The 26,707-nt window shown below is 40.3% G+C and overlaps 2 protein-coding genes across 2 annotated transcripts; one reads left to right on the plus strand and one right to left on the minus strand.

Moving 5' to 3' along the window:
• Positions 1-1,716: 1,716 nt before the first annotated feature.
• On the plus strand, positions 1,717-13,523 carry LOC311060543 (kelch domain-containing protein 1-like). The gene is made up of 13 exons (XM_084078779.1): positions 1,717-1,917; positions 2,899-2,969; positions 3,235-3,352; positions 4,609-4,721; positions 5,275-5,365; positions 6,262-6,360; positions 7,947-8,021; positions 8,814-8,872; positions 9,069-9,181; positions 9,258-9,330; positions 10,209-10,293; positions 11,169-11,248; positions 13,057-13,523. The coding sequence occupies exons 1-13, from the start codon at positions 1,834-1,836 to the stop codon at positions 13,190-13,192; spliced, it is 1,197 nt and encodes a 398-aa protein (XP_083934905.1). The 5' UTR covers positions 1,717-1,833; the 3' UTR covers positions 13,193-13,523.
• A 1,300-nt stretch (positions 13,524-14,823) lies between these two features.
• On the minus strand, positions 14,824-26,702 carry LOC311059666 (LIM and SH3 domain protein 1-like). The gene is made up of 7 exons (XM_084077681.1): positions 26,543-26,702; positions 25,134-25,228; positions 22,855-22,939; positions 18,511-18,618; positions 16,369-16,438; positions 16,066-16,157; positions 14,824-15,574 (listed from the first exon to the last, which is right to left on the minus strand). Exons 1-7 carry the CDS (start codon positions 26,609-26,611, stop codon positions 15,401-15,403), a joined length of 693 nt encoding a protein of 230 aa, XP_083933807.1. The 5' UTR covers positions 26,612-26,702; the 3' UTR covers positions 14,824-15,400.
• Positions 26,703-26,707: the final 5 nt, after the last annotated feature.

Here is a 26,707-nt window from a genome sequence, read left to right on the forward strand (position 1 = left end):
TGTTTCCCTTTCTAGACTTGAAGACATTTTACTGACATCATGGGCTATGAATATTCACTTTGGCATATTTTATACATCAGCCCAGTCTATGCTTTTTGAGATGTGGACATGTACAGTTCCTTTGCATATTCTCTGCAAACGTTTGTTAATACTGTACAGCAATTTGGTTTAGTATGGCTAAAGGGCACCACCATGTGTCGAAAAAGATAAATTAGTCAAAGATATGATTGGGGCAGTGCATGATGTCTCACCTTTGACCACCTAGAAATAATGTCATAAGATTTATATTTTCAACTAGCTATAAGCCAAGTGACTGAATTGGCAATATGTCACCTAGGTCAAAACGACAAATGGTTCTGGGTCATTGAGTGGGCGGATATGGCTCTCTTCCTTTCAAATGTCCAAACATTCCATGTGCCATTTCCTACTCCCTCTTCAGCTGACAAGAGACAACTCCAAAAGATGCCTTCATCTATGCTCGAGCCATCACTTGTAAATTGTACAAATAATCAGTGGTGGAAAGTAACTAATTGTACTCAAGTACTGTACTTAGGTACAATGTTGAGGTATTTTTTTACTTTAATGGAGTATTTCAGTACTTTAACTTCTAGGCCTACTCCACATCTCAGAGGCAAATATTGTACTTTTAGGCTACTCCTCTACAATTGTTTTACAACTTTAGTTACTTTGTAGATAGTGATTATTATTACGAAACATACATTAACCACGTCAGCCATATAGCCTATACATACATTTGAAAACCTTCTACTTTTGGTCCTTTAAGTATATTTTTATGCCAATACTTTTGCACTTTTACTCAAGTACATTTTGATTACCGGACTTTTACTTGTAACAGAGTAGGCCTATTTCTACATTGCAGTATTGATACTTTTACTTAAGTTTTTACACCACTGACACTTGTAAATTGTGCACATAATCTGTGAGAAATAAACACATTCGCACGCCACATATTTATGATGTTGAAGGTGTATTATCAGTGGTCCACACACCTGATGCGTGTATCCTTAATGAATAGGTGATTAGTGGTGCGGGACGGCGGCCTGTGCGTATTGAATTGGAGGTAGATCAGGGTCAATGCCCAAAGGTAAAGAGTTAGTTAGGAAGGAATTGGTTACATTAATCGATCATGTTAACTTATAAGTTTCGTCCCTAGTTGGGTAGAATTTTAATATTCGGTAACCGGAAGACTAGCCCAAAAACACGCTCATCCCTAACGGTTCTTGTATTTGTTTTTAAGGTTAGAATAGAAATAAGTTTATGATTAGGCATAATTTTACTGAGGTTAAGTCAAGGAAAAGGCACCGTTTTACCGAGGTTAGGTTTAGGAATAAGGTTAGGTTTAGGCATAGTTTTACCGAGGTTACGTTTAGGAATAAGGTTAGGTTTAGGCAAAGTTTACTGGGGTTATGTTTAGAATAGCCATAGGCTACGTTTAGGAATAAGGTTAAGTTACCGTTTAGCCATAGTTCACTTACTACTGAGGTTACGTTTAGGAATACCAGGTGGCGACCGAGGTCGCCGGATTTGCCCCGGGGCGACTGTGTTTTGGGCGAGCGTTTTGTTATTCGAATATTCAACATGACATGGGATTGTAAGTAACACTAAGGACTCGGGAGGGGTTATAACAACCAGATCTCCTCCCCTGACTGGTTTTTCCTCTTTATTTATTTTTGTGTCAGAACAAGAACAGCCCCATTCATCCAGTCGTGGTGTCCGGTGTTTCCTGTTAGCATTCCTGTGTTGTGGTGGTGGAAGTCTTCAAGTCAACAGTTGTGCCCCAGAGGAGAGGAGCACCAGCCAACCAGGGGGAGGATGGACGCGCAGGACCAGTTGGAGAGAAGCAGCCACACTGCCTTTATTGAGGACAACATACTTCACGTTCTGGGAGGTTATCGCGTAAGATGCGTTTCATTAATATAAATTATTTGTGGTGTTACATGTGAATGTGATGTCACTTAACCTAGTTTTTACATTCTGACTGACTGACTATACCTGCGCAAAGTAGGTTGTTATTATCTCATCTGCATATCCGTCACGCAGCCTACACCTTCCAAAGGAAAATCCCAAATGAAGCCTATTTTTAAGGGTAACATTGATAAGAATTGCCCATTCTTGCATTTAATCGCAAATGAACACCTTGTTGCCAAAACAGCACTTGTTGTCTATCTAGAGAACCATCTCTGAGGCAGCAGCATTGAGTCGTAGTCTTTATAGAACTGAACAATGCATGACAAGATTAATTTGTATGTTTTAAATGTCAGGCCAATATGCTTTGTTTCACCCAATATAGGTTTACAACAGTGTTGATCAAGAAATATTACCTAGCTAGAAAAATCCATCCATAACTCATTGCTGTACTGTCCCACAAAGTAAAAAACAACTATAATGCATTGTTCCCTGTCTCGAATCAGAAGAACTTTATTGCAAAGAGGGGATCATGTAAGGAAATTGAGCTTATGCATAGAACGTTGTCTCAACTCCACATTAAACATGGTGTCCCTATTTTGGGCATGTAAAATAACCTAATTCTTTAAAAATATTTTCAAAAATCTTAAAGATCAAAAATAAAATCTGAATAAATGACAGAGCAAAAAATTGGCTATTTTCAAATAGCTCAAGTATAAAATATGACTAGTGGTTAAACTTGTGTCAGTAATATTTCCTTGTACAAGAATATACAGGACAGTCACAGTAGAGAACAATAATTCCAACAGTAGATTAGAAATCAGATAAAGCCTTATTATAGACAATAAAATTGGCTCGTAAATAGTTCATCCTGACTTACTACATTGTGAAGATCACCTCTGCTCAGTGTAATGTTGCTGGGTGAAATACACATTTTGTCTGATTCTATTACTTGACTTTGTTTCCCAACAGGCACATAACAAACAAGATGTATTGGTGCCGTGCAGTGAGCTGTGGCTCTGCCATCTTGACACTGGGACATGGTAAGATAAAATGAATAAAATGAAATATCGTGATACATTATCTGATAATGTATCACGATATTTCATTCTATCAGGTGAAATAGGCCCCCTGTTCATGTCAACATCACATCGGTTGGGGGCAGGGGGTTTAACAGGTTGTGTTTGCATTCTTTAAGACCTACCAAAATGAACCGCATTATTACTCTTTAGATTTGCATGTGTGTTTGTTTGCCCAACCTGTCATCTCAGTTATTTATCTTCCTCTTTTCTGTGTTTGTGCGACCAGGGAGCTCAGGGGGATAACGGGGGAGGTCCCTCTAGAGTTGTCAGGATTCTGCAGCTCTTATCTCAACGGCACACTGTACATGTTCGCCGGGTGCGACTCCCTTGGCTACACCAACCAGGTAGGGTTTGCCTGGGCCCGAGGGGCCTTGTGGTTTGATCCATAACCCCCGACTGAGCTGTTTTGCTAATTAATTATCATATTCATGCGTCACTAACAACAGGCCATAGGGAAGGGTGTTGGTTGACTTGTTTTTTGTTTTCTGTTTTGCCTGACCCTGTAACACTGATATGAAAACTATCTGTGACATGCAGAACTTGCTGCAGCCTGATTATTTGGCGAGGCTGATTAGCATGCAGTCAGACAGGCAGGCAGACAGACAGACAAGGGTGTGGAAAGTGAGTGTCTTATTGTAGAAGGGAATATGAGCAACAACCTCTGTGAGAAGTGAAAGCAGCGCTCCACTGTATCTGTCTTTTTGAATATTATATAGCACATCACCGTTTACGAAATTATTTTGTAAATAGTTTACAGTATTTGACTAACAGCCCCACATTCAGGGGTGTCAAACTCATTTGAGGGTGAGGGCCACATTGGTCAAAAGGTGACTTGATGTGGGCCGCGACCAGTTGCGGACACGCATGCGCACTCACGCACGCTTAATCTTTATTATACTTTTCTTCATGTTGAGAGTGAATGACAGACACACAAATCAGGCAGCGGGGAGCACAGTGGTGCTGAACCCATCATAGTGCAATCAATATGTAGGATATGGACAGTTAAATACACAATGGCTCTGCTTTAATGAAACTGGGTAGGATGAATGGATAGTTCCTTCCATTCTCCTTTTGAATGTTCTGTTTTCACTGTCAACTTCCCTCTTTTAGACTTTTAGATGGAAAACTTCTCTCACGTTTAAAAACAAAACTGTGTTTTACATGCCTTAAACAATACACTGATTCTGTCTGTATCTAAGGACAATGACATATCTCTTGTTTGAAAAGGAGTGACTGTTTCCAGATAAAATATTTATTTTTAACTTTTTTGATGAACTAAATATCCTGCCACATTCAAGGATGGGGCCTGCACAAAATCATAACACAAACATTTCTATCAGCACCTGTAACATTTGATTACTTGGATTGCACATACATATATTTCAGTGTGCAGTAATAATTCACAGATCTTTATTTAACTTTTATAGAAATATGTCGCATGTCGCATATGTCGGTATGTCGCATGCTCCAGTTCTAAATATTAGCCATTGATTGTGTTCTGGCTTGCCATCTAATGGCTTAGAAAAGCATTGGCCCAAGGCCAAACTTACTTGCCGACCCGTTAATGTCTGTAGAGTCAACCTGTGCTCCTATGCATTAGTTCCACAGTGTTGACTTGAGAGAGGAGCCCTACACTTGGAAGAGTGTGACAGACACCAGAGGACTGACGCCCTCACCACGAAACAGACACAGCTGCTGGATACACAGAGACAGGTCTGCCTGTCTAACCTTTCTCAGATTACCATCGACAGCGTCTTTCAAGCCACTGTCCCACAAAACTGCCCCCACCTCGCACACCTGGTCTGACAATCACCCCTGGCTGATCCATTGACCAACCCTGTGAAGATTATAGTGCCGACACAGGTTTTTCACATTCCTGGTTAATTTGTAGATGCCCCTGGTTCTCAAAGTGGGGACCCCCAGTGGTCCTTGGAACAGTCTAAACACTTATGTCCTGTTTTATATTTCGGCTATTTGAAAATGGGGTGTTCTCTTATGGGGGTCCCTGGCACAAAATCTTTTCAAACGGGGGTCCTTAACATGAAATGTGTACCTAAAATGCTCGCACCTCAACATGTAAAACAGATTTAGATAAAGCTGAGATGTTTTGAAATTGAATGTACATAATGTTTACCTCTGACTCAGGAAATATGTGTTGGGTCTAAATTTGCCATGCATTCAGAACATCTTTACTAGAGGACTTTGTGTTATAATAATTTCTGCCAGTTTATTTTCATTTCTATTTACTCTATTTTTCCTGGTGTAGGCTAATCTACTTTGGCGGGTATGGATGCAAGACCCTACAGGAAATCCGTAACTCATCCTCGTCAAGCTTTGTTGTTGAGGAGACCGCCTGGGTAAATAAAACACAGAACTGCAGAAGATCAGTCATCTCTAGATCAATCTGGGAACCCATCGCCAAATAAAAAAGGAAAAACGGCGCCCTCTGCTGTTTTTTACTATTTCACTTAGCTCTGGGGGGAGCTAAATGGAGCACCCGTGCGCAAGGAAACCGGGGTTTTGGTCTGCTTCCTGAAGGCACGCCCACTTGTAGGCCAGTGCGTACGCGATATGATGAACCCCCCCGACAGATTCAAGCGGAGAGCTGAATCTGTTCTTGAGAGATTATCTCTAGATAGATGAAATAGATACAATTTGTATGAATATCAAATCTAATATTGTTCTTCATACTAGAACTGTCATGTTACACTACCAATAACTGACAACCAATCTTTCGTTAAGCTCTTGAACCACAGCATCCATATGCTGGGTAGCTTGTAGATTGACAATTTTTTGGCAAAGAGATTTGGTGTAGCCGGAAAAAGCACTCCAAGTACAGAGCCAACTCGGGTCCAGAATTGTAGTAGTTGCGATTACTTGTAGAGTTATCAAAGTACAAGTTGATTTAGATACTCCCATGTCCTTAGTTTGGCACTAATGTCCCCATCCCCCCAAACAGAAAGAGGGAAACACACAGGCACACACACACACACACGCACAGTGCTCAGCAACAGTTTACACAGTTTTCACATTATCTCAAACGACCACAATGGAAATAATCTCTCAACTTTTATTGTATTTTGTCCTTTTGACAAATATGTACAAATGTGTTTAAGCATGTGCATTTTGTCCATTAAGATGTCCATGTCAATCAATACTTAGGGTAACAATTATAGTTGGTATCATGCTGTGAATTCTATAAGATTTTTTATCATGACTCATATCTTAAAATGTTGTAATCTTTGTCCTACAGGCAGCAATCGGAACCACATTCTACAGATGCTGGGGCTGGAACAACGAGGTTCATGAATTTGACACTCGCACCGCTACATGGACCCAACCGGAGACTCAGGTAAAGTACGGGTCATCTGTTCTGTAATATTGAAAAATGCTCAGTGAGAGGACTAAGACCACGTTTGGATGACAACGGTGTCTAGAGAAAACATCAAAGTCCAGTTGCGTTCTCACTTTTTATTCTGCGTTTTGAAGGAGGCGCAACGGTGATTGAAAACGCTGTAGTGTGCATGCCAGGTGGCTAGGTGGTGGTGACGCGCTGCCAGATAGACCAGTCACGCATGCGTATTAGCCACTTCCGTTCTACTTCCTGTCGTGAAATGTTATGCGAAACATAACGTCACACGTTTTGTGGGTTCCCCAGTATTGCATGTTTACATGAAGACGGGAAGCGGAACGTTTTAAAAGATTTCCACTCTGGAAGGGATTTTCACTTTGTTGCGGTTTCAACCCTCGATAACACAGTTGCCGTCTAAACGGGCGGCACATCTGATCATTTATTTTGCTGTTTTCTCCAGAGACCGTTGTCGTCCAAAACGGGGCCTGAGTCTCTTCTCTGTACACAACACAGCCTTATATGCTACGGGAGTAATTGACTGGGGCGGTGGCTCAGTTTTAGTGTCAACCACAAAATCCCAAGTTCAATTCCTGACTTTCTCAGGAATTTCTCTCACTCCCTCCTTTCTGTCTGAATAAAACCAAATAAAATGGTATGTAAAATGTCTTTGAACAGATTGATCCAGCTGTTTAGTTATGATTACCTCGGGGAGGCGATAATTACTATGTTGAGATAGATGCACACTGGAACACAGAAGCCCACATATTTCTTGCTGAAAAACACATTACTCTTCATCACTGCCTGGTGTAGGCTACAGTACGCTATTTTTTACTTTAATGTCTCCACTTTCTTGCAGATCAAAATCTGAAATGCAAAAAAATGTTAAATAACCCCTTTTCATGAATCTTGGGGGGGGGGGGGGGGGGGCATTCCTGGCTGTCTACTATAGTATATTAAGATTGAGTACCGCCTCGGGCAAATACCAACAAAGTGCATGCCAAACAATGTTTGAAAAGAGCACAGATTGAACGTTGCATGATGGAGCTGAAGCAATGATTTTATTTTGCCCAAAGTTGCTATATCTTTGTTTTCTCCAAGCAAAGAGTCAATACCTGGTTCAATACCCGGATTCAATCTCATCTATCCCTCACTGCCCTCTACAATAAAACTGATATGAAAGAAGATGGAAAAAAGAATCCTAAACATTTTACGGATGGTTTGTGAGAAGGCTGTGTGTAATTGGGGTTATGAAGTAAGGACTTTTGCTAAATACTGACTAGCTTGATGTACAGGTCTGTGAGGGATCAGACAACCTTAAAATAAAACCTGTACATCAAGCTAGTCTGCATTTACTACTGAATCACTACTCTATTTAATCACGTAAACCCTATACTTAGTTGACTGGATTACCAAGGGCTCTATACTAGGTCCTGTCATGTTTTCACTACACTTGAATGTCTTCGCCTAAAATAGCCGATGTATTAGATCTTTCGTCGAATGCTATCCCCAGAATAATTAGGCTAGGGTTCAAGTGGTCACTTTATTGTAAATGACTGCATGTCCCCTCTCACCTCTGTCATCCCTAGGGACCTGCTCCTGCCCCGAGAGGCAGCCATGCCAGCGCCAGTCTGGGGCGTAAAGGCTACGTCTGTGGTGGCTTGGTGAGTGGACTCGATCAATGCCAAGTGCGTTGTTTAACTGCATCTCTCATGTGAATAAATACAATTCTGGAGCAGTCTATAGTCACAGTAAGTGAAGACGTTTCCCAGCAGACAGGGAAATGTGGAAAAACTGAATAAGCACGCTGACACCATCCAGAGCAGGGTTTAAAGTCTCCCAGGGACCCAAGCGTACAAAATATATTATGAGTTAATCATGTAAAACGTTTGAATTCCTGGAACAAAGACAGATTATGTCACCGTTGTTACAACGGATGAGGTTGACTATTGATTTCTGTCTATTTAGTGGTTGTGGATCCTAATTATGACAGGGAAATCAGAGAAATGCTCAGCTTCACCTGTCTTTATTTAAGTTTGAGTGTAAAAAGGAAGCAATCCATGTATGTGAACAGAAATGTATAATCCTATCCTGTGATTCACAAAAAAAATATTTGAAACAGAAAACCCAGTTTCGATGGGAATTATGTAGTGAAACTCTCGCCAGGCCCCCCCACCCCTCCACCTAACAGATCACGTTTCCTACATTTGCCATAATATACAGTAATATACGGCACACTTGATATAAATAAGCAAATAAGTAATTTGTTAAATATAGTATATATAATATATTGTGCATTAGTCAATCTTGCTGAAGCAGAGATCTTTGTTTTAAGAAAAGGTTGCTTTGATGGAATTGACTTTCTTACTGATGGCTTGTGAAGGTTTGGACTGATTTGATATATAAAAAAACTATTTTTCATTTGCTATCACTCATGTGTCTTTGTTTGTTTGCAGGAAACTAAAGAGTTGGACATGTACTGCTTGGATCTGGACACTTGGACCTGGACACATATGTAAGAATGTTGTGACTCTAATACGAAAAACGAGAAATGATTTGTTTAGCACCTGTGCTACTGTACATAAAATGTAGGTCAAAGTAGCACAATGTTAATCATATAACTTGGTTCACTGTCTAGTTTTTCCAATGTTTTCATTGACCACGGCTGCTCTGTGCTTTATTCTGCCGTTTGTTCATCTCCACAATACCAGTGAGTTCCCCTCCTCATGCGCACCCATAGGGCGTTCTATGCACACCCTCACCCCTACAGCAGACAACAACCTCTTCATGTTTGGAGGCCTGGCAATAGATGGAACATCGCTGAGTAAGTCCTAAATCTGTCAGTACAAGTCTTCTGCATGCATGCGTGCCCCATACTTAGAGTTAAGCTTCTGTTCTAGGTGATGCATGGGAGTTTAATGCACTGAAGGGAGAGTGGAGACAGAGGGAGCATCCACACGAGGACAAGCCCAGGTAAGCTGTCCTACAGCCAGCCAGCCATCCTTGGAGCAACTTGCTTGGCATGAACCCTAACCTTATCTTGACCTCAGTTCTAACCCTCAACTTGAAGCTCTAACCTGAAAATTACTCCTTGAAATGCGAGTGCTGTTAAATGTCCTGTTATCGGTCAAATATCTCTACTTTTTATTGCAAAAACGTTGGGGCTCTCGCAAAGCCAGAAAAACATTTCTCATTCTAATTTATATTCCATCTCTGAACTAGAATGAGCCAGGCTGCATTTTTACAGTGTGGAACAGGGGGATCAGCATTCTATAACAGTGTTTGTCTGTTTGTCCCCTGTATGAATGCCCCCCAAATTTTGCCCAAATATAGAGATGTCTGATGTCATTATTTGCGGCATCGCACATGGCTCCAGACTGCACAAGACCCTGTCTTGTCTTTAATGTCACTATTCATACAGATACAGTGGATATTTTTCTCAGGCATAGTTTCCCACCCCTGCTTTCCCAATGTGGTGGTGGGGGTACAATGAGTACGATGTAAGAGCAAAATCGCCACCATGTGACTTTGGTCAATGTTTTCATATTCAAGCATTTGTCCATCAGAATGTTTTTTTTTTTAGTTGAGGGCGATCTAAATTCGAGTCACCATTGCTATTCCTCATGAATAGTCTGCATAAATGGTGTCTAAGACCCGATTACTAACTTCTCCACATCTCTCATCCTCAAATGCTATCTATCAAATGTATCTTTTTGGTCTCTCTTGCACTGTCTAGTGCACAGAAACACAAACACACCTGTTCAGAACAACACAACTTCAGTGTATGGACTGCAAATCAACAGCTATATCTGTCTATGTCTAACTGACATTGCTCTGTCCCTCCTCCCCAGACTGTGGCACACAGCATATCGGGGCAAGGATGACGACGTAGTTGTGTTCGGTGGAAGCCACAACTTCTCCGTCCTGGCGGATTCGGTAGGTCTATATGACATGCTGACACTTTGCTTTCATCATAATGATCATGTCACTTGACTCTGTAGAAGCTGGATGTGAACACTGTGGTTCTTTGACAGACACTGTCCTATTCAGCCATGAAAAGTTTGGATTTAATTCCACAGAATGGTCACAGTGAACGTGACACAGACCGACCAAGCTCTTTTCTTGCATGTGGGATTTAGCTAAATGTAAGCAAAGTATCACATGCATTACACAGGCGAACAAAGAGATCCCCTTCCATGTAATCCACTTTGCTGACATAATTTGTATATAACTAGCTAATTCATTATTAAGTACAACTGTTACATGATAATACAAATAAAAAGCTTACCGTAAGTGGGTTAAAGTGCTTTTCTGTGTGAATCGAACTCAGCATTCAAACAGGAATGACACTACACTGTAATGTTTTCCTTTTATTCATGGGGGCCTAATAAGGTAAACTGGTCTCAATGATTCCTACATGGATTTCCCACCCAAGACTGTGTAATCAGACAGCAGCGCATATGTAAAAGCAAGAGTAAAAACTCTGGGTGGGACAGTTTTCAATTGCCAAATTTACCCTGCTCAGTACCTTCTGAATATCTTTTAAAATGGTCATATTTTCTATAATAATTTGTATATTTTTGCGTGCGTGCGTGCGTGCGCGCGCGCACACACACACACACACACACACACACACTGTTCACTTAAGTTGTAGACCAGTGTTTTGTCTGATGCCTCACAGACCTGTTCATCAAGTTAGTCTCTATTTATTATTGAGTGTGGATTTGACTGTTTATTTTAACTGTATGAGATGGTGACACTGCTGTGTCTCAGTCGTAATCTCCGTAATGCCATCAATCTTTTCTTTTCAGATTGCTGTTTTAAGGGCTCCATGTCAGCAGCACTGCAAGGACCTGCTTTTCTTCCAGACACAGCCGTACTCCCTCTCCAGGTAAGAACCATCTGCCAGGAACGTTTTGCTTATCTCCCACACAGATGTAGCTGGATATTTCCTTTGAGTTGTTTTGCTGTGATTCAAGCGATGCAATTATTTTTGATTGCATCTGGGGTTCTACTGTAAGTAACCACTTGCGTTCAAGCCAATCAAGTGCTTATTGATGAAACCTTACTTAGAATGTGGACATTATTGTATCGCTACATCCAAGTCAGACTAGGCATAAGTCAAATTCCTGTTCGTTATGTTGAGTTGTAGCACAGCAGCGTGCATCCTCTGAACTGCAGAGAGCTCTATGTTATGACATTTTGGCATGGCATTTATTTGTTTGGCATTAACTCAACCATGCTGTTCCTGTCTTACTGGAAGACATTGTCAACTGTGCACTTTGAAGAGAATTGAATTTTCAGAGACGGGAATTACCTTTTGGCTCATGATAAGTGGCTTAGAGTCACTTTAATTTCCCAATAAATGTTTTGTTATATTTATGTGCTGAGATGCCTAAATACTCTCCAGCCTGGGATTCCTAGCTATAGGGACTTTCCAGAGGGAACTTGGTCTCTCTCTACCCACTGTGGTATGGCCTATTCTGTGTAGCTTGGCAGCTACTGTAGAAGCATTTTCAGCTTACAGCCGACAAACAGGCACACATTAAAGAGCACTTTGTGTGCGCTATTAATGTCCCTATGGTTGTAGGTGTGGTTGATTTTATCATTTTCTGTGGTTCCGTCTGAATAAACACTTCTCGTGAGGCACGGGCCCTTTTCCAGAGGCAAAGGTGACTGTAAACCACAGTCGTGTGCAAACCAATTTAAGATCATTTGAAATGCATAAATCAAAGGTGACATAATCTTGCTTAAAACGACTTCATGCCATTTTCTTTGTCTTAAGTATTTTATATTAATCTAGCATAAATACAATGTGGGAAATGATCTTAAGCTTAAATCCAGGAAAGTTTTTATGAATGAGGCCCCTGGTGCTAATGCACCTAAGTCCTAATGTGAGGATAATAATAATGTATTCCCAGTCAGTCACACACATTTTTGTTTGTATGACTACGTCATGAGCACGTGCAATCGGCAGCACGTACCGTATGAGTGCATTTTCATATTGCCTCCATCATCTGCCGTGCATTCACAGATGATTAGGCGTTTTAACAAAGTCCGCAGTTACCACACAAACAAGTCTGTGAGCTATTTATACCTCTGCTCTGTTCCTTCTTGGACCAGTGCACGTTACAGCATAATGAGCTTTACCAGTCTAAACCTATACTGTATGAGCAATACTTTGGATTTGACGTGTGTACAGTATGTGAAATGGGCATATAGATGCTTAAAGCCCCTCGCCACTGTTTGTATACATTGCAATGCTTTGTGTAATACTCGAGTAGCCTTGTGTTGATCCATCCTGTTGCACAACTACACAGTGGACACTGTTGGGGATATGTTAGGCAATTGTATATTTTGGCACCATACTAATGTTATCTTTATTCAAGTTTAGTTTGGATAAATACAGTTTTGCATAACACAAAAAAGTGAGTTGTGAGCCTTTTTTTCCAAATTGTTTTACAGTGTTAACAGCACCAATGTAGGGGGATATGCGCAAAATTAATTCAAGGCAATTGTATATTGACATAACTGCTAATCTTATATTTTCTTATTCCCGAATTTGAATGATTCATTTTGTGTTTTGAGCGCTTAAACTGTTAATACCCAGATTGGATGTGTATTTTGGCCCGTAGTGTGTCATGTGTTCTGGGAAGACATTGGCACAAAATAATTATACCCCTTTTCTGTTGTCTGTAGACTGTGCGAGGACAACATAGCAAGAAGTGCCACACTTCTTGGAGAACAGCTGATGTGGCTTCCTCCAAGGCTGCAGAACAGAGTCGACAAGAGAATCACTTTCTTCTCCAACAGTGAGCCAACACTCATCACTTAATGCTTTTACAAGATAAATGACAAGATAACGAGCCTCTCAGATCATGTGGAATAATCACATTTTAATTACTTGTGCTTATATTGTGGTTTTACTTGCAACTTTACAACTTTATTATGTATATCTCTTTAATTTGAATTTACTTTAGTATTTCAGCTTGAATTTTGGCAAATTAGCCATAAGAAATACCTCATTGTAAATACTGTTTTGTTTTTGCTAAATACTGTTGTTTTAAAAAAAGGTTAATAAAGTGTCTAGGTAAATGTATTTCCATAAGGGAGTGTGTCTATGTTCCCTCAATGTTTTAAAAAAGGTTAATAAAGTGTCTAGGTAAATGTTATTCCATAAGGAGGTGTGTGTCTATGTTACCTCAATGTTTTATGTTGTTATACTGTATCTTGATTCATTCTGAAGCAGCACAGCCTTACATCATACACTGGTTTGTTCTGTGTAACTTAGGATGACATCTATTGTAGTACTATCAACCAACTAGTAGCACCGTGGCAACATACTAGTAATTACCTAGGACCTACTTCTGTAATCACCTTTCATCTCTTTAGCATCCACCATCAATTCCTAGTAACCAACTAGCATCTAAAACATATTTAGTAGCTGTTCATAAAAGACCACTGAAGTTCATTGGTGATGTTGGTAAATGTGCAGTATTTTAATTGGGGGTTAAGGTGAAATGTCTAAGTTTTTAATCCCTTAATGTGATTTATATTAATGTGATTTATATTGATAAAACACTTAAGAGCCTTTTATTTTGTAGAGGGAATACAGCTGATAGAACATGACTCCACCCATAACAAATTGATATAGGGCCTATAATGAGTTGTGTATGAAACTGTGTAAATGTATAATCATGGCCAATTACTTAACAAAAGACAAGACTGAGGAAAAAAGGATAAACTTGTGGCCAATTTGACACAAGCATGGAAATATTCAAACCTCTAATCTATTTGAAAATGTAATTACAATAAACTGACCCGCACAGGAGCACACGTCTACTCTTGCATAATAAGGACAGCTTTATTTAGGCAACGTTTCGGTCAATAGACCTTCAGGCATCTCACATAAGGTCTATTAACCGAAACGTTGCCTAAATAAAGTTGTCCTTTTTGTGCAAGTGTAGATGGTGTGCGGGTCTTTGTTATTGTATTGTAGACGTCTAATCCCTCCCTACGCACCCGTCTCTGAGCTGATCAGGTGTGCATAAGACCTTGCTTTTTCAAGACCACAAAATAGACTGCTTTGAAATGTAGTATAAAATATTAAACTTTACTATCATCACTAGCTGCAATATCGGCCACAATCTCACAGGTATTTTAACTGCTGTAGAATATCACTGTTGATTGGAACAGACCTGTTCTAGGTAAACGGTACACAGGCATGTGCTGCCCTCTACTGCTTAAGTACAAAATTCAGGTCCCAGCATAAAACCAAGTTAGAACCACTCTAACATGGTCGTCCTGCTAATTTATACTGATCCTCATACTCAACTCTGGAGAGCTATTATACAACATAGTCAGAAGGTATAATATACCCACTGGTAATTATCCATCAAAATACATTTGGATTTCAACAATCAGTATTTCTGTTAAGAGTCAAGACAAAGAACCACCACACACACATTGATAGAATATTTTTTATTTTGTTACTTGTTACTCCAAATGAACCCCTACAACGTCTGTAACAATGGGAGCCTACAAATGTAACTGAATGGACCCTTACGGTTCCATTTGGTCCCATTTGTACACTCTAATAGATAAATGAACACCAAGGATTTTACTGTGTATGAATTCATGAAGTCAGCCATCAATACTGGCCCCTCTGGAGACCTGTACACTAGTGCCACCCTCTTCAATTTGAAAAATGTTGACAAATCTAACTTCTGACATTTAACCACTTTAACCCTGGTGCACCTATTTTGGCCATATCATTATAGGTGAATATGTTCAAAATGTAAAAAAAATAAAATAAAAAAAAATAAACTGGTAACCTAGCTTCATTCTATGTCAAAAAGTAATTTAAAAATCCTGAATGTCGGTGGTGACTGTGGATCCCCAGGACAACTAATGTTGGACGTTGACTGCTCCTGAATTTCTACAGGGATGTGCATACTGTATGCTAGAAAGTGAAAATCTCCTGGTACATCCCTTGATACATCTCTGTCTGTCTCTCTTGATGTTTGGTGACATCTTCATTCTTTCAGACGGCCTGGACGTAGTTGGCAGGCAGCATGCCACGCTGGCCCGTGCGCTGGTTGCGCCCGTATATCCAGCCGTCGTCGATGGGCTCCACTTCTGAGATCAGGTCCCCCTCCTGCAGGGACACCTCGTCCGCGTCTGCCGCCGTGTAGCTGTACAAGGCCTGGTAGCGCTTCTGGAGAGACAGAGGCACACAACAATACGCATGCACACTCCATAAAGTGTCCTGATTACAGTGTTGGGCAGTTGCTTATAGCACTGGTTCCCAAACAGTGGGTCAGGACCCATCTTTGGGTCATGGACCAATTTTTATGGGTCGCGAAAAGTTGCAAAAGTTAATTGAACTAATCAATGTGATTGTTTTAAAAGATTATAGATAATCAATTCCTATTTTGAGCATGTCATTATAGGCGGATTTTTCTTTTTTTATAGTGAAAATAGCTTGTAGATTTATGACAAAGTATAAAATAATGCTTAAGTGGTTAATCGATTTGCGTATACATGGGCAGAAAATAGACAACATAGTCTCCAGCCGGAATCTAATCAAGGACCAACGATTATGTGGTTGAAGCACTATGTGGTCATCTACCCGTACATCCTGGTATTCTATAACCTAATATCATCAATATGTTGCATTGCCATGCCATCCCCATGTGTGTTCCTTACCCCACCACTAGGTGGTGCTACGGCAGCAGAGCGCACTGGCCCCGGCTGTTGATTGTGCACCTGAGGCTGGGCTGGCTGCTTCTCTTCATCATCTACACACGCGCACGCGCACACGCACACGCACGCACGCACACACACACACATTCATGTGATCAATCCAACAATTAATACAGAAAAGCCGTATGGGGGGGCTACAATTGGGGGCCAAACGTTAGCTTTTGAAACGAGCACTCAGAACCTTAAGGCCGCCTCTCAAATACAAAAAATATTATTGAATATACAGGTGAATGTATTGTACAGTACCTCTCCTGTTTTCAGGGGGAGGAGCATCACTGCGAATCTTGCTCTTTTCAAAGTCCTCGTGGTATTTGATCTGATCACAAAAACACACACACATGAATTGTCAGAACCACAAGGGGTCACCATATCCTCACCATACCCTCTAACTCAAGTTTGAGAAAATGGATATGGATACCCTTAATACACACACGCCCACAACACCACTCTCTGCTCTCTCTTTCTCTGGACAGGCTGTGAGAAGAAGCCTACCATTTTAGGTGTTATGGTGATATGATGAGGAGACAGCCAGGGTTTTTCTTTTCTTTTCTTTTTGAGGGTAAACTTTGCCATCCAGTTACAATTGAGTCATCGGATCAACGATGCATTCATAAACATGCCATGCATGCTCTGAAGTACGTTCAAGTTTACGCTGGACAAACCATTTTGGAACAATAGTCTGAAAAACAAAGTCACGGAAAAGGACATAGTCTATATACCCTCTGTAAAACGAATGGAACTCAGCCATGATGTTTAGGGGAGAAACTGGACCTTCAGCCAGGAAGAGAAGGGGGTCACTGGCCTCTTTTGACCTACTGTCCTCACAGGACCACTGGAGAAACAAGCAAAACACTCATCCAGTTGGCCAGATGGAGACAGGAAACTTTAGCAGAAGATGCATGCTGCAGATAGAGACAGTGAGTAAATGTAAATAGAGAAGAAATAAAAAGAAAGACAGAAGGAAAGAATCAAACACAAAGAAAGATGGATAGAAAGAAAGAATGATGGAAATGAAAGAAAATAAACTAGTAGCCTAGCATATAATAAAACATTTGAGACCCTTTGAGACCATCTTATCGCACATCATTCCTTTCTGCTACTGCTCCCGAAGAAAAGAAATGTGTGTGTGTGTGTGTGTGTGTGTGTGTGTGTGTGTGTGTGTGTGTGTGTGTGTGTGTGTGTGTGTGTGTGTGTGTGTGTGTGTGTGTGTGTGTGTGTGTGTGTGTGTGTGTGTGTGTGTGTGTGTGTGTGTTGGAATCAGAGAGCGGACGTTCCCTCTGAGTCCACAGCTGAGAGACTTTGACCATATAGGGCAGCCTCTCCGTGGTGGACTTGGAGAAATGTCTGAAATGTTGCCTCTGAGTGTCTCTGAAGGATTGTATGCTGACATCCTTGGCTGGCTCCCGCCTAGAGTGACCGCCACAGCCCCGCAACTGGGGCTCCTTCTCCTGACAGAAACTCCCAGCCTCTTGTGCTGATGATCGGCATTATTCCGAAAAAGTCTCTCAAAAAATGTCTGCCAGAAAGATTTGGGAAGAATAATTTGTGGCTGCATGTTCATGCAGTGAAATGACTGGCTTGGTTTTTACTTCGTAGTTGAACATGTGTATATTTTGTGCATGTCCTTAAGGGACAAACAGCTCTCATTTGTTTTTTTGTTTTTATCATTTTAATCTGATTAAAATACAGTTGCACAAAACACCACAGTATCCTTTTAGGTTATGGTAAAAGCTTCAATGGTTATAGGGGTTTCGGCTTTAATATTTCCCTTTAAGTTATATTGGATTTTGATAGAGGCTACCTGGCCATGATATAAGTCCAAATATTGTCAATCATCTATATATCTGTTGTTCTCTGAGAGAGGAACTAGAGCTTTTTTCTCTCTGAATTCACTTTCATTGTATGTCGAAACAGGTCTAAAATTAATTTAAACATTTTACATTATGTTTTCCAGCCAATTTCACCAAATGGTAAATTGGCATGTCATCACTTGTGTTTCACTAACATTTCACATTCCCCAAAAAGTACAGTTTTCACATTCTGGTGGAATATACTGTGCATACTTTAGAAGTTTCCAGCTCTAGATACACAGAACAATCCTGAGACGTAATTTAACACAGGAAGTGTACAAAATAGTACCAGACTCTGGGATTCTACAGTGTACATACAGTACGAGGCTGTATTATTAGCCCATTAAAACCCGGGAAAGCATCTTGTCATTTTAGATTTTTGCGTTGGCTATTCAAAAATAGCAGATCTACGAGAATGTACATCTGCTATTTTTGAACTAACATGTTTGAAAAATCTTGAAAGTGAGAACTACTGATTTAGAAGGCATTTGTAGAATCATCCTCAGTTCTTAATGGGTTAGACATGTACCACACTCACGTTGCTTATCTGATCCTGTGTTTTCTTCACTCTTTGCATCTCTGGAGTGTCGGCCACGAAGTTGTACGCCTTCCCCTTGTTCTTCTCAAAATCCTCCTTGTACAGCGCCTGGTGCACACACAGAAACATACACTACTACAAAGTTTCCAAACAGCCATGCGTATAAGCTAAAATAGAGGCATGAATTATTCAAGCAACTCATAAAAGCTGACACGAGGATTGACTAATGCTTGATTTGTACTTGGTTGCGCGTAGATCTGCCCGAAAATAGCAGCTCTACAAGCTCACAATGCATCGCGGTGCAAGGTACCGTGAGCTTGCAGATGTGCTATTTATTTTCAGTGCGTGACACCAGCACGCAACTAAGTAGCAGCTGAGTAACATCAGGTACCGATGTACCAAGAAGCAACTGGGACAACCTTGTTGAAGAGGTGTTATTAATTGAGGCATGAGGTTCAAGATTCCAAGATTTTCATTGCTACATCTCATATACGAGGACACAATTAAGAGTAAAAGTCGATGGTTTTGGTTCCTCAACATTGAGGAGTGAAGTGTTATTGAAAAATCACACCCTGTGTGAAGGTAGCGGCGCCTTTGATACATTTTGTCATCGATATGTGTTTATAATGTGTTTATAGCCATGTGTCACGTGAAGCTTGACCAATCACTTTGTTGACGCACCTGACCAATCAGAACGTTGACGCACACGGACAAAGTCAGGTATAGAGCGGCTAGCGCCGCTAAAAAAGAGCGATATAAAACGATATGAGCGATATAAAGTATATACTACTGTATTGTAGATGAACCAAGATGCAGTAAATAGATAGTTTTGCCTCATATAATTCTACAACCCACTCAGGGGTGTAAAATGCATCAATGACTGTGATTCTACTACATCGATTTGGAATGTCGTAGATTGTACATGTAGATTACTGTATTTTTAGCCCACATCAAATTGAATAAAATATGGCACTTCTTGAATGTGCTAAGCACATTATATTTCAGTTAATGAGTAAATTGGTTCCTCCAGTCACATTTAAAAATTCCTTGTATTTAAAAAATAATAAGATAATTTCGTAGTCAAATGGATTAATCCTATCAAAATAATTCAATCCAATTATGGTGAAATTAAAGATTTCATCATACATTAAAATAATTTCCTAAACATATCAAGTTGTATCGTTAATTTACACCCCTCTCAAATTACGTCAATATGTAAATAGTAAATATGACACAGTCATCCTGTACAACTGTGTGGTGAGTTTCAGTTCTGTCCGTGGAGACCAATAGATAGCAAGTAACCGACAGTACAGATAGAAGTACTGATATTGGTCAGAGCCAGGGATAAAAGGAACAACCATCCAATCAAATGTACAGTTTGTTTCGATCCACGTTAAGACACAGCATCGGAAGGAGCAAACTTTAAGGTTTTATAACTGTCTGTGAGTCTGCATTCTGTCAAGTGACAGTGCCAAACCCTTGCTTATAACCATTTAAACTGATCTATTCTTAGTAAAACAGACCTGAGTTCCAACTGTACTTGGACTGCTTTTCTACCTCTACACCAAATGTCTTAGGCAAAAATAGCCGATCTACTTTTCTACCAAAATATGGATGCTGGGCTCAAGTGGTTAGAGTTCATCTTTTCTAATAGTCTATAAATGATGATATGGGCAGACATTTTCAGGTGAATGGCATAATGGTCTGAGGGTGCAGTCTGTAGGTAAACATCCTACATTACCTCCCATACTGTTTAAAAAGTTGGCTCCTGTACCATACACCAACACTAGAGAAGAGCCTAGGAATCATGAAGTATACACACATGCACTAGTGATTTAACTGTGTCCTTCTTTTTAATCCATGGTTAGGTCTGTAGAACATAACCCAAAATGTTTATTTATTTAGTAAAACAGACCCCTGTGGCTGCCCTCACACACGCACGCACGCACGCACGCACGCACACACACACACACACACACACACACACACACACACACACACACACACACAGACACGCACGCACGCACGCACGCACGCACGCACGCACGCACGCACGCACACACACACACACACACACACACACACACACACACACACACACACACACACACACGGGTGAGTCATGTACTTGCTATGAGGAACATGCTGTCTCAGTGAGCGAGCTTGCTTGCCTTGACTTTTATGGTTATAAACAATGAACGCAGCTTAGCAGGGATGAAGGGAAAGGAAAGAGAGAGAAAATAGAGAAAAGTCTTATACTTGTATCAGCACTCATCATCAAAATAATCAAACTTCTTACACAGTGCAACTTGATACATCTGAACTTCACGTACTGAAGCCTTACTGGACTGTATTCATTCTGTTACAAAACCATTGATGATGCTATAACTCTCCCTCAATAAGACTGAAATGATTTGTGTTGAACTGGGGATTTTAAACTACAGCAATGTTTTACATCCATGACTCATGAAAATATTTTGAAATGTTTTCGGTTGCCGTTGTTTGAAGATTGTTACTTTTGGATTAATTTAGTTTTCAGGCTGAATTGTATAGAAACAGCATCTTAAGTTTGGCATCTTGTGTAAGTTAGACAAGGAGAAGAGAGAGCTGAGGGTCTTCGTGACATTACCATCATTGGGTTCACTGACCTTTATGCTAATGCTAAACAGATGTATGCCGCTTTACGGCATAGTCTGAAGCCTAGGGGCCAAGCAAATACATAAATAAATATATATAAATGAGTAGATAAAAATGAAGTAAAATATTTTAACAACAGAAAATAATTTACAGGACAAAAGTTGAATTTGTTAGTTGCTCATTGATTTATGCAATGGATTCTAAGTTCACATTCATTGATTTTGTGTGAAGTAAACCGTGGCAAAATTGTCTGAAGGAAAGGTTCAGAGGGGGAGAGCTGGTAGAAAACCGGTGCATGGACCACATATTATTATTATTATAATGTTTTGCGTAACGGCGTAACGGGGTTGAGTACTTTGTCCACTGCTTATGTGGAGACTGAAGTGGACTGATTACTGGTACAAGAAAATTAAGTTTCAAAGCCATCTGGAGCACAGTACAAAGGAGAAAAGGAGCAGAGGAAAAATGTGCTAAGGATATGTAATTTAAAATTTTAAGCTATGTTAACTTTAGCATTTTGTAGCATTGTGTAATCTTGTTAGTTTTTAATGTACGCCAGTCTTGGGCTTGGGGGGTGATGACTATTGAAAGTTCAACCAGTGGTGGACAAAATACTCAACCCCAGTACTTGAGTAAATGGATAGATACTCCTGGTATTCCAAATATTACTCAACTACAAGTGAAAGTTGCTCGGTTAAATTTGTATTTGAGTACCAGAGTAATCTTAGGGCACTAATTGTGCTATTTTTAGCCCTGCACATTCTGTATAAACGTCCCCAGTTTGAATCCGCCTGGAGACCTTTGTTGCATGTCCTTCTCCCTCTCTGCCCTCAGTTTCCTGTCTCTCCAAACTCCTATCTTAACAAAGATAAGAAGAAAAAAAGAAAGCTTAAAAAATATATAAATAAAAAGCTGCAGAGGCTGAAGGAGCACGGTGACTAGCAAATTATCAAGACAATCCCCAAGCTGACAGGGTAATTCGACAAATCTTAAAAAAATATACACAATAGACTGGTGTCCTCCATGGATCAGAACAGAATGAATCAGTTGTATGTCCATAGCCAAGTGCTGTCCTGCACAGAATGGGTTTTGGGAAGGAAATAAACCTGTTAAAGGTAGTAAGTAATTCTATTTATTTTACTTTTTAAAATTGCTGTGTCTGTCTGTGTATATCTATGCATTGGGCCTTGTTATAATCATCCATATCAATTAATGCGTAACTCTAATCCCACCCAAACCACCTAGAGCAGAGAAATGTATCATTGATGCGGTTGAGATGAAAGTTTTCATTCATGGTTAATTCATGGTTAATTGAGCACCTGGCATTGCATCCTGAAAATAGTCAACCTACAAGCACAATACATCACATCACGAAGCGTTGTGATCTTGTAGAACTGCTGTATGAGTTGCATTCAATGGACTAAACATGTCAGATTATCGGTATGATCTTTAACACCGAGATGGAGAAGAAAGAGATGGCAAGACAAAAGTCGACAGAGAAAAAGAGTAGGGGAGGAGGGGGGGGATATGGGAGAGCATGGTGAAGATTAGACATAATCAAGGAGGACAAGGCGATTGATTGAGTGAGGGTGATAGCGGAGAGAATGTGGCAAGATTAGGTTATCCTGTGGTGTGTGTGTGTGTACTGTATGTGTGTGTGCATGTGTGCGTGTGTGTCTACGTACTGTAGGCATATGTGTGTCTAACCTGGCTATTGAGCATGGTCTGCTGTTTAAGTCGTAGGTTCTCTGGGGTTTCGGTCACTATGGTGAAGGACATTTTGGGGTAATGCCTGGAAGAAACCAGAAAAAAAAGAGAATTTTCAGATTTGTCCCACCCTCCCTCCAAACTCATTAAATGACATAATGATCACAAACACAACACTTGAAGCTGGCAGCAACCCTAACCCTATAACATTGTTAAGCCTATTATTAAAAAGAAGCTTGCGTGGGCTACAAATTGAAACTGTTCAATTGAGGACACTATTAAAGTTTGTGGACTGGAGGCAGGTCACAGGTGAGGTCATGAATCACAATCTTGACAACTGCGCACATGCAAAATGGAGCACTGCCAGTCCCAGACACTAAATGGAGCAGCTAAACAAAAGTTAAAAAGAAAAACAAGCAATCAGATATACACAAATATACTTTTTAAACATTCAAATAAATGATGAGAATAACAACATTGAGGCGGAGGCTCACGAGCCCACTGCAGGAGGTGGTGTGAGGGAACAGCCAGTTAGCAGCTCTGCTAACGCTGCAACATCTGTACTGCCTCAGACGGCTGAAGAACTTCAGCGTGAGCCCCTGCATCCTCAGGACGTTCAACAAACATCCCTATCAAGGGCATCCTGACAAGCTGCATCACCCCCTGGAATGGGGAGTGCCGAGTGCTACAGAGGGTGGTGCAGATTGTCAGAAGTGAGCTTCCCTCCCTCCAGGATTTATATGAGAAGCAGTGCACAGCCAAGACTGAGAGGATCATCAAGGACACTCACCACCCCAGCCACTATCTGTTCATGCCGCTGTCGTCAGGCAGGCTAGGCAAGCGATACCTATACAACCAGACTATGGAACAGTTTACACTTGTCAACCAATGAGCACTGAGCCCTGTCTCGCTGTCAGTCTTGGCGACATAGACCATCACACAGGCATCATTTATTACTGACCTTATTATGGACCTTGCATAGCAAATAATATCACCTACTCTTTTACATCTGGAAAACTCGTGATGCGACAACAAACTTGAAGTTGATGCTGAAGGAGAAGATGAAGTTTACACCCGTCATACCCATCACACCCATATGGCACCATGTGAGGTGCCATATAGGCACACCACCACATTTGGAGAAAATGTGTTTTCACTAAAGAGTAAACGTTAGAATGACGCAATAAGGGACATATCTGCATAGGCCTACCCCAGCTCACTTTTCTTTTACACAAACAGTACATATTTCATTTTCTTTCTACTATTTGTATATTTATATTTGTATACTGTCACTTGTAATGTTTCTGTTTCTGCATAGGGACTACTGATGAAAAAAAAAAAAAAAATCTCGCTAAACTCTGGCATGTTTACATCTACCATTGGGGTCAAGGTAGGACAGAATCTGGTGATGTTCTTGTGGTCAAGGAGGATTTACAGATATTTTTTTCATGTGCTTCTTGAAGGTTGGTTGAGGGATAAACATTACTCCAATATTTATGACGCTCCTTTTGAGATGCAGTGATTGTATGCCTTAGTTAATATGCTGTTGGCTTCAATTGTGTATATGTGCACTGTAAATCCTGTTGAGGTAAAGATGAATTATTATGCTGTTGGCTTTTACGTATCCGGGGCTTTTACGCATCCGTGCCAATCTCTTAATCTGCCTATGGCAACACATTGCCTTACTCAAACTCAAGGTGTCGCATGAATGGGTCTTTGCCACATGTTTCTCAGTCATTGAGGTTGCTCATTGCTGCTTTCTTGCTTGTGTGATGTTCCATAGATTGCAGAAATGTATTTCCGTTTATGAGAGTTTGTGCGATAAACTGGACATTTTGCATGGCACAACAAAAACAATGGCAGATCACATTGAGGGAAGGTCATATGATTAGAACCTCTGTCTGCTCACACTTCCTTATTTACAACACATTTACACACAACATATTTTCTGTCCATCTCTATGTCTGTACAAAGCACCAAGCAAATGGGTGCTTCTGTTCAGATACCAGAAGTTATCAGATACCACAGTTCCCTGTGTTTTATAGCTACTTCACAAATATTTCACAGATATTCAGATATTTCTGAGTTTCAAAATCCCTTTCTAATATCTCTGTTGTTGATTTGCTTGGACATTATGTGAACTTGAGCCCCTTCAACATAATTGGGGTGCACTGTGCCCCTACAAGAAGAGGTTATTTATTAAACTACAGTGATTCACAGTGTAAGTTTTCATTTCCAGCAAAGGTTATCAGCATGGTTATTGCGGTGTAAACACTCACATACTGCAGTAAGGTTTCTTGTCAAAGCCTTTGTAGTTGTTCATGCTCAAGGCCATCTTGCACACTTCACAGCTGAAACAGCTCTTGTGCCAATACTAGGAAAAGACAAGAATGTATGAGAGACATTTCACAGCGGAACATTGAGGATAAATATAAGAAATACCTATTGGCATAAACAACATTCCAGTCACCACTAATGGTCAGTTTTTGATAAACAGTAAATATTGTGTAATAGCCCATTCTGACCCACTGAGACTAGCCCACATCCATGGAAAAGACCAGTAGTGTAAAGTAACTAAGTACATTTACTCAAGTACAATTTTGAGGTACTTTTACATACTGGAGTATTTCCAAATTTCAGTACTTTTACTTCTACTCCACTACATCTCAGAGGCAAATATTATACCTTTACTCCACTACAATTATTTTAAAACTTTAGTTACTAGTTACTTTATAGATTTTGATTATTATTACAACACAATACATTAACCACTTCAGCTCTGTATACATTTTGGCCATTTGAAAATAGCAAATCTACAAGCTCACAATGCGTCGCATCATGCCATGCATTGTGATCTGCTATTTTCAAAAGATTTGTATACATTTGAAAACTCGTAATTTTTAATTCCAGTGTTTTGCTTGTAACAGAGTATTTCTACGTTGCAGTATTGATACTTTTACTTAAGTAAAACATTTTTTTTTTACTTTTTCCAACACTGTTAAAGACCCTGGCTGCCTCAATTAATGTCTTCTCTAGTTGGACTTGGAACAGGCTAAAAGGGCTATTTAAATGTAATTTGAAATAACAGCATGGGAAAATTCCATTTCCAATGAACATGAGAGCACAGCTGTTGCCTGTCAGCTTCACTGGATGGGCTTATTAATTGAGGTTGGCATGGGAAATGCAACTGGAACACTGATGCTTGCAGGGCAACATTCATTTGATTGATGTTGATAAGTGTGTCTCCACAAGTGAGACATGTGTGTGCACACACACACACACACACACACACACACACACACACACACACACACACACACACACACACACACACACACACACACACACACACACACACACACACACACACACACACACACACACACACACACACACACACGCACACCACACAGCCATAGAGAATAAGTTAAATATTGACACTGAGTTGAAAAAAATATTGTTCTGGTTGTTCACATGGAAATTTACATTAAGCTATTTTTTAATTCACTACTATCATTTTGAGGATGTTGTCAGTCACCTGCTTTTTTAATAATTGCACAGTTGTATCAAGTAGGCTACCCCATCATTTTAGCTAAATAAATAAGCCTACATGCCTAAATTGTTAGATTATAACTAAAACAGACTGAAAATCGTACATATTAATATAAGACCATGCATCCATCCCTACCTTGTCCAGGCAATTTATTTTTTCTGTGGGATAAACTGCTTTCTTGCATCTTCCACAGGGGGGATTCATTGCGATGGGATTTCTAATGAGAATAAAGATGTGTATAGAGCTAGAGTCAGTCCACCGACCTTATCCTCACCTCAACAAGAGGAGAGGGGGAGTCAC

The sequence above is a fragment of the Gymnoscopelus microlampas genome, assembly GCF_963454915.1.
Source record: "Gymnoscopelus microlampas genome assembly, chromosome: 14".
In the NCBI taxonomy this organism is placed as follows: Eukaryota; Metazoa; Chordata; class Actinopteri; order Myctophiformes; family Myctophidae; genus Gymnoscopelus; species Gymnoscopelus microlampas.